Consider the following 12746-nt stretch of genomic DNA (forward strand, 5'->3'; position numbering starts at 1 on the left):
TGATTATGATCAATGCCTGAGAGATCTGCTGTCATTTTTAAATCGCCATGACAATTGGATGGGGTTTTGTGGACTCTGCTCAGTTAAGGAATTCCATGTTTGTTCCAACCTTTAAAATAAAGTTGAAAAAAAAGAAAAAATACAAATTGTTTTAATAACAGTGATTCAGTTCAATTAACTGTGTGAAGTTAATCATGAAATTGACCCATCATGACTATGAGTTAAATTCACCTATGAGTTGGTCTACAGAAGCAGAATATGATATAGTGATTGGCTGAAAGGTGTGCTTTCAAACTGTTTAATCAATGGGATGTTCCAGTCATTATAAATCACAGTTTTATGTTAATATGCTGGCTATATCAAACACACACAGTCACTGGCACAGATAAGGGAGATTACACTGCATGCGCGCACACAGACATTTCTATGACAAGTCACGTAGGTAAAACAGTCCATATATAAAAAATTACAGATGTACCAAAGTGATAAGGACAAGTCAAAAACACGATCTGGAAAATTAATATATGATGTTTACGCTCATAAATTAGGTACATTCTGGTGCAGCTTTAACTATATGGTTAACGTTAGTTGATTATCACAGACAAACAATTATGTAAAATGTATAATAAACACGAACTTACCGTTAGACGCCTCAATAAGACTGCACTCGACGAGTTTTTCTCTCACAAATGTATCCATGCGCTTTTCTGACAGGAAAAAAAAAACACATTTTGAATTATAATTTGTATGTAAAAAGACTTTATAAACCACAAAAGCATCAAATCACTTCACTAACGTGGCCAGCGTCACTCGCTGTGCGTGCGCGCACTTTGAAATGCCCTGAGACGTCGATTCTTTTCCGGGAATCACTTTGTTCGAGAATTACTGAACCGGTTTACTTGAACCGGGTCGTCGGTTCTTTTAGACCTGCGGTCCGACTATATTGTACGTAATTTGTATGATTTAAATGTCGATATGGACAACTGCAGGCGTTTACATTAGAGCAGAAAGTCGTATTCACTTTTTGAACTCATTTGACTCACTTAAATATCAAATTCGCTTTTCAGTGTCAGAAACTACTTTTTCCTCTATTTTCACAGGTATTCGCATATTTCAGCCATCAATCACTGTCTGAAACTTAATAAAACTTTATTAATCTGTCGTCTCAGATACCTTAACACGATTATGCGAGTCGCGTAACGTAGGTTGGCCGTTTGAGGTAAACAGTTCATCATTTAACCTAAATAATGTTGGCCTGTAGACGTTTAACAGTATTGTTGCTGCAAAAAAAAGTTATTATTCTGCCAATTTAAAATAATTATTATTGAAAACATTAAATAAACTTACCTTAAAACATTTGAAAGCCGTGGCTTTGCCCCGTTGTCCTTCCAAAGTGACAGTTGGGGAGCAATTTAAACATCTTCAAGGCGCGTTAAATAACCCAGCGCTGGCCTGAAACAACCCAGCGACGCAACCCAGCAGGTTTAACCCAACACCTGGTAAATTGAAACTACCCAAAAGTGTTTAAAAACAAATTAAATAACCCAACAAAATGACCCAACAGACTCAACCCAGCATTTTGGGTTAAAAAATAACCCAGCCGTTTTTAGAGTGTACACAAATACACCACAACATTAACACTGATATTATAACATTTAACAGACGCCTGTGTGTGTGTGAAAGAATGTGAGCATGTGTATGAATGTGTTACTAAACAACACAGAACAAGCATTTAACATTTTATTTTTACAAATGATACACTTACAGTTAGTTTCATAGTCAATGAATACAGATCCTGCGTCACTGTCAAATTTCATGATCTCTTTAGCATAATTGATGTAGTCATAATTGAATAAATATATTGCTTTCAGATTTTCATTTTTTTTTTTTACTTGAGCAAGGCACCTAAGCATAAATGGTTGCCCACAGGCAGGAAACAACAAAAACATTTATTTTCTAAAAATAACTCACATTAGTCTAAAAAAAATGAAGTTATATTGTCTCTGGCTTTCAACATCTACAAAAACTATCATTCTTGTAATCTTATTAAAATATATATTTAACATGGTGGAATTATTAAGCTTACTTTTCTTACAGTAAACCCTTCTTTTCCTCTCTTCTGAAGAAGCTGAGAAAACCGCCTCCTCACAAAAGCAGGCTTCTGTGTAACATTAGTTAACTTCTGGCGCGGGAACACTGAAAACACAAGTTCAACAAGTCTGAAATATTACATGCAAAACATTACTTTTAACAATTAACATTACCACTTAAACAGCCTCAAAATAATTATGCTAGTCTTTATTACATAATGCCGTTTCCTTTAGGAAACTAACATACATTCAATTTAACCAAGAAAAATAAACTTAAAATAAACCTACCATAAAAATTACAGATCCTTCATTTCTTTGTAAGTGGGCAAACTTACAAAATCAGAAGGAGATCAAATAAATCATGAAGTGAGGTGACATACAGCCAACTATGGTGACCCATACTCAGAATTCATGCTCTGCATTTAACCCATCCAAAGTGCACACACACACAGAGCAGTGAACACACACACACCATGAACACACACCCGGAGCAGTGGCCAGCCATTTATTCTGCAGCACCAGTTCAATAACAAACACCAGTAATTTATTGAATATTAATAAGCAGGGAAATGATTAGTCAGTTAGAATAATACTTTACTATTTGACTTATACTAAATATGGGCTCAAAGATGCACTATAGTCAAAGAGACATCCCAGTGAAAACAAGAGATGATTTCTAAAACCGATTTCTAAAACCGAAATAAAACTGCACCCCTTTTTCGGCTTAATTTATGCCGGCTGCAGTCACGTCCTCATCACACATGTGATTCACAATTACTTGCTAAGGAACAAACATTCACTTAAAGTAGCCTTGTTGATGAGTTTGGGAAAGTAAGTGCAAAACACACAAGATATTGTTCAGTGCCCTGTAGCTGGCCATATCACTTCTTTTGTAGCAGAAATAAACTCCTGCAGAAAAAGCTAGGTGCCGTGCAAAAAGTAATCTGTAAATTCACTGCCACTGCTATTTCAGTCAGAGTGAAATAAAATCTACACACCAACTTCTAAAAACCTCAAAAAGTCTTAGTCTTGGGGCTCAAGTTCGGGAGCGAGTTCAGTTTTCTGACAGCCTGATGAAGAATGAAGCTGTCCTTCAGTCTGCTGGTCCTGGCCTGGAGACTCCACAGTCTCCTCCCTGATGGCAGCAGCTTGATGAAGCTGTGTGACGGGTGGGTGGGATCACCTGCAATGCAAAGGACTTTGCATGTGAGATGGGTTCTGTAAATGTCCTGGAGGGAGGGGAGAGAGACACCAATGATCTTCTCAGCTGCTCTCAATATGCGTTGCAGAGTCTTTCGTCAGGGTGCATTGCAGGCCCCATACCACACAGTGATGCAGCTTGTCAGGATGCTCTCGATGGTGCATCTGTAGAAGGTGCACATGATGGGGGGCGGGGCTCTGGCTCTCCTCAGTTTGTGGAGGAAGTAGAGATGTTGCTGTGATTTCTTGGCCAGTGCTGCAGTGTTGTCGGTCCAGGAGAGGTCCTCTGTGATGTGCACACACAGGAACTTGGTGCTGCTCACTCTCTCCACAGTCGCACAAATAACAAGGCGCCTTCTGTTTTATGTAATATAGTAAAGAGATACGATGACAAAAGCCGAACCACTAGGAGTACAGAGGTTGAAACTGTAGGATTGGGTTTTGCAGAACATCACAAAGACAAAGAGCTTTCTTTGTAAAGGGATCCCAACTTTGGAATATGTTTTCCAAATGAGTTTAAATAGATTTATGATATAGAGCCTTTTACACTGAAGGTGAAGCATTGGCTCAAAATAAATCAGACCGTATGAGTATTTAAATTTTTATATGGTTCTGTACTAATTATTTATTAGGATTGGAAGAGCCTATAAACCTAGGTGCATGTCTTTTTTTTTTTGTATTCTGTTTGTAATGGGTGAGTTTTTATATGAAGAGTTTGTTTCACTTTTCTTTTTTTTCATACCGATAGTGCCTTTATTATAATAGTTTCGTTATTATGTATTTTTTAATTAACACCAGTTATAATCTTTATGTGCTGTGCATTTCTTCCAGTCTCTGACTGGAATCATGTTTATTGTACTGTCCCTATAAATAATCATAAAATAAATAAGCAATATTTCCTATAATAGCAAAAACCATGGTAACATACAATATATACATACACACACACACACACACACACACACACACACACATATATATATATTATATATATATATATATATATATATATATATATATATGTGTGTGTGTGTGTGTGTGTGTGTGTATATATATATATATATATATATGTATATGTATATATGTATTATATATATAATCTTAAGAATTATTGATTTAATTTTTATGTTAATTTATTGTTAATTGCTGAAAAATAATATAATACAATCTAGTCAAAACATTTTAATATTTAGACATGTATCAAATAAAACAGCTCATATGATATGTAGTATCACATTTATCTTTAATTTTGACATTTATGTAAAGGTGTGCAGCAGCCTTAAAAAAAAAAATATATATATATATATATATATATATATATATATATATGCATATCTAGTATTTTTTAAAAGAGGCCCCATTTCAAACATATTCATTGCTTGTGCCGAGTCTCTGTTAGCACATGCAAACCATTCGCAAATAAAGTTAACGACCTTTGAGTTTAACATGTCAGTGTTTACCAAGTCCACACTGTAAGATCCAGTAAATGACATTCGACTTTTAAGGTTATAAACAACAACAGTTTTCATTGTGAGACAAGGAGGACCAGCAGGTCATCTAGGGGACAAGAGCAATTTAAGCGAAGACAGATATGTGTCAAACACTAATTCTGTCTTTTGTTTAGCAGTTTTGCAATTTTGTAAATTACTACTGTAATGTATGAAGTCTTGAAAGTGTTGTGAATCTTCTTTCTTTCATCTCACTCAATTCTAATGACACAGATACATTCATCACATTATGTTCATCTTGAATCAATATATAAAATACATGAACCAGTTAAAAACATCTAACAGGATTACACAGTAAATATGGCAGTTATTTTAAAATCTGGCTTTTGACTCAAGAAGTTTGACTTCTCTAAGGTATTTTCTTGGTGTGTCCAAATAACAAAGATGAGTTGCTGCATCAGATATCAGTTTTATTTATGTATTTATTTATTTTAGGAAATATTGCTTGTGCTCAGAGAGCTTTGGCGAAAGAAAGACATTATTTTGACACTAGTAAATGATTTACTTGTTGATCCACAGCAGACAATAGTTTCAGAGATTTCAGAGACAGAAAAGTATTAGTGAACTGAGCTCAGAATGAGAGTTCCTGTAAAACTCCTCGGCTTCGGCTTTTTGTTGTTTTTCTTAAATTGTACCCGATGTCAAGGCAAGTGATTTTGTTCTTGTTGATATTAATTTGCATGTCTTTTTCATTTAGATTTACTGACTTCAGTATAAATGTTATATTTTATGCAGTTCCCAGAACATTTAACTGTACATTCATGTGGCTTTAGCGAGTGTTCACTAGTTGTGAATTTAATATAAATAAAGCAACTATGTCTTTTTTGTTTGTTTTTCACAGAATGTCTTCGAGAGAACATTATATATGAAAACACAGAACCAGCTGTGAAAGCTTCATACGCTGATGGTGAAAGAGTGAAATTGATCTGCAGGACAGGTTATATTGGCTTTTATAGATTAAAATGTGAAAAGGGAGAATGGAAAAAAACCATTGAGCGACCATGTGCAAGTAAGAGAATGGTCAATACTATCGTCACATAGTTATTAAATCAATGTTACCATGTAAAGTAAAACTTCTTTGATTTCTGCAGAAAAACAATGTAGTCATCCAGGCGACACACCAAATGGTAGTTTTGAACTTAAAGGGGGTACAGAGTTTGTTTTTGGAGTAACAGTGGTGTACAAGTGCAATAAAGGGTAAATATGCTTATGCTCTTTTTATTCACTTTTTAATCATATGAAATTTAAATATTACTCTTGAGTCTGATACTCTTGTACTTGTAAAAACATTGTGTTCACAGGTATGAAATGACAAGCAGTTTCAATCATCGTAGCTGCAGAGCTCAAGGATGGGACAACACTGTCCCTGTCTGTGAGGGTACGATTTACCAAAGTCACTGTTTTTCCTCTTCTTTTTTTTCTTTTCTCGCACCTCTCCATCATAGAATTGTGACTCATAAGCTAGATGAGAATGATAACTAAAAATATTTATTGATTTATTATTGAGTGACTGGTCTGTTGGTTTCTTTATTTCTCTTTATTTTCATATTCAGTGGTGAAATGTCCAGCCATCCGCACAGATGAGGGGGTGACTGCGTCGGGTAACACAACGGAAGGAAGTTATGGTGATGTTATTCGCTTCGAGTGTGTATCTTCTGACAAAATGATAGACGGAAGTAGTGAAATTCACTGCGAAGAGACGGGAAAATGGAGTGACGTTGTTCCAAAGTGCAAAGGTTCATTTCATTTTAATTAATTTCCTTTTATATATATATATATATATATATATATATATATATATATATATATATATATATATATATATATCTTCACTCAAATATCACAGATGCCTCCACATTAATTATTATTGTTTCTCTCACTTTAGATACAGACATAACATGTACAGCACCCCCCATACCAAATGGATATGTTCTTGATTTACAGCGAAAATACAAGAAAGATGCCCCATTAAAATACAAATGCGATAAAACGTTCAAGCCCAGAGAGGGAATCCCCAAATGTGCTAAATTTGGCTGGACTGTGAAACCAGAATGTGATGGTAATCCACCAGTGTTACATAATAAACTATTCCTATGGGAAATAATACTCAAATACTTTCATAATGCAAAAAAAAAAAAAAAAAAAAAAAAAAAAAAAAAAAAACATGGTAGGGTCACACATGAACTGAAACATTGTAAAAATATATAATAATAGTCATTAACCTTATATTAAAATTGTCAAATTCAAAAACAAAACTACAAATCAAGTTATCAATCAGTTAAATATGGCTAAATATGACTATACGTTTAAAAAATAGTTTAATCTTAGTTTGACTTTTAATTTAAATTCAAGGTCGAGCTTGATGAATGTGTTCCCAGTGTTTTTTTTATTTTTTTTATTTTAATGTTAGTTGTATTTTACTCTTTTTTTAATAACTACTTACTACAATTATTTTAATTTATAATCATTGTTTCAAAATTGTATTATTTGTTTATTATATGTTTATTATTTAATCTCCCTTTTTCTTTCTTTTCATTTTAGCACACACACACACACACACACACACACACACACACATATACAGTATATCCAGAATGGTCTGTCTCCTGCAAAAGACAAAGCATTAAATCTATTTTCACAGATTCTTTATGCTTCATTTCTTACCTTTAGTTCTGATTAATTATGTCTTGTACAGAAGTAAACTGTGTGCTGAAGTCAACAACATATGGAGTAAAAATGATCATCCCACATGGTAAAACTATTTTCAGAGCTGGAGAAAGTGTGGAGATCACCTGCTCTGAAAAATACTGGTTCTTTGGTCCAAAAGAAACCAAAAGAACATTTACATGCAAAGCTGATGGAAAGTGGGACAATGAGCCTGTTTGTGCAGGTAAGGTTATAGAGAAACATTTCTGGATTTGGTGATTAATTTATTGCATGTTATTAAAAGTATGTGAATCTTGTTTCAGAGATTACATGTGAAACTCCATATGACCAGCATGTGTATAGTCCGTATTATTACTTCAGCGGAGATAAGAAATTAGGAGTAAAGAGATCATACCGTTGTGAGTCTGGATATCGTCCAACAGAGGCAGAGGCAGAGGCCACGTGTACACGAGACGGATGGACACCAAATCCACTCTGTGCTGGTCTGTTCTGCTGTAGAGTATTACAATCTTTGCTACTAACATACTATCAATTTTAACTTGATTGTGATGATTTTTTTATAGAAATAATGTGTGCAGCGCCTAACATTCCAAATACAGAGACTGATGGAGGTCAGAGGGAAAAGTACAAAATCAAATCCAGAATAAAATATAAATGTCATCCTGGATTTGAACCAGAGGAGCCTGTAGAAATCACCTGTGATCCCGAGGGCCAGTGGAGAGGCATACAGCAATGCACTGGTATCTTACAGTTTATTGACATGTTGTCTCTAATTCCACTGAATGTGGTGAAACAACAATTTTATAATATCCAGTCAAAGTATTATATATCTGTGCATTCATGATTTTTTATTAGTTTGATGGATGTTTTACAGAAATGTGTGCAACACCCACCATCCCAAATGCAGAGATTGTGGGACGTCAGAGATCATACTATGGAATCTATTCAAGTATACGATATGAATGTCGCTCTGGATTTGAACCTGAGGAGTCTGTGCAAATCACCTGTGATCCCGAGGGCCAGTGGAGAGGCATACAGCAATGCGTTAGTATGTTCATTTTATTGACATTTTGTCTTTAATTTCATTGAATATCGTGATAAAGCTTGATTCATTATTCAATTATTTCATCACATATCTGCACTAAAAAACATATTAAATCAGAATTTTGAAATTGTTTTCTCAAAGAAATTTCAAAACTGTGCCGTGAATCGTTCTTGGAAAATGGGTTCATACACATCGACCCCTCCAACAAGGAAGAAATCTTTTACTCCTGCGACCCGGGTTATAAACCATTCTCTGGGAACTGGTGGGGTTCAGTTACATGTAGAAAAGGATCTCAGTTTGAAGAGCCTCGCTGCATCCGTGAGTTTTATTACTGTCAGTCTCAGGAGTTTGATGAATGATAGTGTACTGAAAAGTGCTTCCTGTCATTGGTCTTTACAGGGGAGGAAGAATGTGGTGCTCTTCCCAGTGTCCACCATGGAAAACTAACCCTTCGTGATCCAGAAACTGCTGATGTGGAATGTGATCCAGGGTTCATGTCAACTAACCGCTCCATAAAATGCACCAATGGTAGATGGGAGAAACCAGTGTGTAAGGGTGAGTGTCTCAAACTCTTATTACATGTTTGTAATAGGAGCAGCTGTGCATTCAGTGGGCTGCATGGACAGTAAAATCTCTCAACAATATAGGTATATATTATATATATTATGAAATGACTATTATAACAATTTTTTATATTTCTATTGTATATATAAGTATGAAGTAGATGAAGGTCAGGAAGTCACAAAGTCTCGTGTCATTAAAAACAAATTATAATAATAAAAATAAACAAGCCTAGACCCCGAAAGCCAGTTAATTATTAAACATATTAACCAGTTAACTACAAATTAAATTAGTTTATTATTAGTGCTGTATTAAAGCAGTGTTGCAGGTCCAGAGGAGTCCGGTGATTCGTCGTGATGGTGCTGATATCCACTCAGATGTGATGATTTCAGTAACGCAGGCATTTCTAGGAGGAACAGCCTGTAGTGTGTCGTTCTTGAACAATTCGTTCATTTTAAATGAATCTTTAATGTGACTCAGGAAGAACGAGTCATCTCGGGGGTGATTCGTTCAGTCGCGCTTGAGCAATATTCTATAAGTTCTGTTCTGCTAGTAGTAGTTCACCTGTGTCAGTCAATGCAGTCTGATTTTGATTCATCAGTCAAGTTAAGTATATTCACCAATGAAAATTTCCATCTCATCCAGGCAGACAATCTTGTATTTCTATTCTACTTTAAGGCTAAAGACAAGAAGTATGAAAGGAGTACAAGAAAGAAGCGCGCACCCAGCAGAAGACATCTCCAGTAACGCCACACCATCTCCAGTCTGCTCAGTTTAGTTCCTGAGGCACATCAGAATTAAACTAATCGTGTTCCTGTAAAATTATGGATTTCAGATATGGTCTGAATAAATCATCTCAAGAAATATTTTGTTATACTTATTACTTATGTAGAATTTTATAACTTTTCTGTTTGTTAGCATAAAAAGTATGAAAGGCTATGTATTAATGTTAACATCGTTTAGAATTGTCATGATCCTGGTCTTTTCCTCTGTCTCTGTCTCCCTCTTGTGATCACTTACTCACTCTATCACGCACACTCCTCCGCTCATTATCACTTTCAGCTGTCTCCCCTTTTCATTCCCTCACCTGTCCCTCTTTTGCCCTTGATTGTCTCTGCTTCTTATTCTCTCTTTCTAGCCCTGTCTCATTGTCGGATTATTCGATGACCTTTCGTGAGACACGTCTGTTTCCTAGTCCTGTCCTGTCCTGTCCTGTCCTGTCCTGTCCTGTCCTGTCCTGTCCTGTCCTGTCCTGTCTTGTCCGTGGATTGTTTAGTCATTATTGCAGCTGTGAGTTATACTGTCATTGGACTGTTTATTATCCGGCTGTGCCTGTTTGCAGAGAACCTGTGCAGCACCTGCCCTTGGCTTTTCACACCGCCGGCGGTCTTCTCTGTTTTTGGACTGGGAGTTGGCATCCCGGGATCCCTGCCTCTCCTCTCATGGAGATCTATGTAGTTTTTTCCCTTAGACCCTGTCGTCTGGCAATCTCTGTTTTGGCTGAAAGAAGTCCGTGATTTTTGTTCTCTTTATGCTGTGAAAGACTATTTTCTTTATTAAAGACTGTCAGTTGCACCCCGCCCTGGTCTACCATTCTTTCTTACCTCCTAACAAGAATAATAAGCATTGCTAGTGACCTTTCACCTACTACGTTATACATAATGTATATATCATCTGTCTGTTAAAATTACTTATTGAAGTATAATATTTTTCTTGAAATGGAATTAGCTAAAAGATAGTACATAAAATAAAAACAGATAACACTAATCACTGATAGCACAAACATACAGCACACAGATGACATTGGCTACACATATTATTTTGCTCATCTGCAATACGTCTATAGGACATTTCCTGTCAGATGTCAAATAGAAATTTAGAACATTTATTTTATTTTGAATGGATGTAAAACTGACAGATGCTTCCAGGTGAAGCCATCTTTAACATACATCTTGCAAACATATGTGTATCTGGGATAAGGCCTAAATGGCCATGGTTTATCATTAGAAATAGAAAGTAAAGGTTAAAGAGCCCTGCTTAAGCTGTAACTACGTTAGAAATAAACCAATTTAAATACATTTGCCTCACAAATTAGTCCTTATCTCTGTTTCAATCTGTTTTTAAACCGAATAACAGCAGTCTGTTAAAATTAGCCTTCTTACGTTTTTATATAATTGTATTTACACTGTCTTCTAAAATTAGCCTAGCCTACGATTTAATTCTCTTTATTTTTTGCTCAAATTAATTTCGTTGAAAAAATAGCAATCTGCTACGCAAAATGTACAAAATGAACATTAATTGGCGCCAAAAAAAAAGACGCGCGCTTGAGCTGACAGGATCAATAGGCTATCGAACGGCACTTAGTAAAAAGTAAGTGTAAAAATCTCGGTTTTGTTCAAAAAGACCATCCAAATATTAAATGCACTTACTGCACCGTCCTTCTTCTCCACTAGGAGGTGGCCTTTGTTTGATTATTAAAGACTGCATTTCTTTGAGGAAAGAGAATGGGACAGACTGAGTAAATTTAAACATCAGTAAAGCACTGACACGTACTATTATCTGGCATTAAGCTTACTAACGTACACTTATGCTTACAAGTTCAGACCTGGGTTCATATCCCAGCCTGTCCCAAAGACTCACAACCTCCTGTGCCTTCATGGATGTCAATGTCCACTATGTTTTCTCCTCGTGTCCCTAGTGGCTTCTACTTGAGCACATGATTATGACTTAAGTGTTTTTACTGCATACGCTTAAGCGTATTTATAATTATAAACAATCCATAAAGAGAGTCAGGATAAACAAATCTATTAAGCAGTGTAAAGTGACTGAACCTTGATTTGTTGTTTTGACTGGACTTTGAGGATGAGGAGTATAAGTGGAATCTGGAGTTGTATAAATCCACGTCAATCTGGTCTCCAAAACAGCAACAACATCACAGCAACGTCAACGCACAGAGACTCCTAAGAACAGACACTGGCTCCACATTCTCAACTCCGATACACAGTAGCTTTGCCCAGAGGAAGCCCAGAAAGAGACTGAGCATGGAGGAATGTCAATCTGGGGCTGTGTTTGTTCTTTGCTGATGCTTGGATGCTGAAGTCTATCACTCGTCACTGGGTCTTTACAAAGTCAAAGAGAAGCGAACAACAAAAGCAAATAATGTACGGCACACACAAACTGACCTGCCTTAAAGCAAAATACTTCAACTCTTAAGTCAATAGGCAGCCATAGTGAATGAATGGGTAATGTATAAACCTGTAGGTTGTAGTATGTAGGTCATTCTAGCACAATCTGAATGTCTAAAGACACTTACACCCTGCTGCCTGTATATGCACCTCAGACAGGAGCAAGGTTACATACAGGTCGAACAAGGGTGAACTACAAGTCCATATATGAGCAAACATACGCAATATGATTGGTAACAGTGCCAGTTATAAACCTGTAAGTGTGCATATGCTATATGAATATAATGATCCCTTGTAATACATAATAATATAATATATAATAACAATTATCATTTTCATATATTCAAAATTAAATGCTTACAAGTTTTCATTTTTTCATCTTTTCAGTTTCTGGCTGGGTATTCAACAGTTTGAGGTGCTTCCATTGAGATGGAGACAAGTATTGAAGTGGACGTTTAGATTGTGGTTGGCGGCTCTCTTTTGGTGGGGC

At 35.9% G+C, this 12746-nt stretch overlaps 1 protein-coding gene across 1 annotated transcript; it reads left to right on the forward strand.

The window, feature by feature from the left end:
* The first annotated feature begins 5336 nt into the window (after nucleotides 1-5336).
* Nucleotides 5337-9906, forward strand: LOC113065130 (complement factor H-like). The gene is made up of 13 exons (XM_026236332.1): nucleotides 5337-5444; nucleotides 5640-5807; nucleotides 5890-5995; nucleotides 6100-6176; nucleotides 6352-6534; nucleotides 6690-6857; nucleotides 7494-7688; nucleotides 7768-7947; nucleotides 8029-8205; nucleotides 8340-8513; nucleotides 8652-8828; nucleotides 8910-9065; nucleotides 9750-9906. Exons 1-13 carry the CDS (start codon nucleotides 5375-5377, stop codon nucleotides 9752-9754), a joined length of 1836 nt encoding a protein of 611 aa, XP_026092117.1. The 5' UTR covers nucleotides 5337-5374; the 3' UTR covers nucleotides 9755-9906.
* The last annotated feature ends 2840 nt before the right edge of the window (nucleotides 9907-12746 follow it).

The sequence above is a fragment of the Carassius auratus genome, chromosome 47, assembly GCF_003368295.1.
Source record: "Carassius auratus strain Wakin chromosome 47, ASM336829v1, whole genome shotgun sequence".
In the NCBI taxonomy this organism is placed as follows: domain Eukaryota; kingdom Metazoa; phylum Chordata; class Actinopteri; order Cypriniformes; family Cyprinidae; genus Carassius; species Carassius auratus.

What these genes read in the sequence shown, in the direction of transcription:
- LOC113065130 (XM_026236332.1), top strand. Translation starts at nt 5,375, where the DNA reads ATGAGAGTTCCTGTAAAACTCCTCGGCTTCGGCTTTTTGTTGTTTTTC. An exon ending in AGGCATACAGCAATGCACTG is followed by an intron (nt 8,206 to 8,339) that starts GTATCTTACAGT and finishes GATGTTTTACAG; the next exon opens with AAATGTGTGCAACACCCACC. An exon ending in TGAAGAGCCTCGCTGCATCC is followed by an intron (nt 8,829 to 8,909) that starts GTGAGTTTTATT and finishes TGGTCTTTACAG; the next exon opens with GGGAGGAAGAATGTGGTGCT.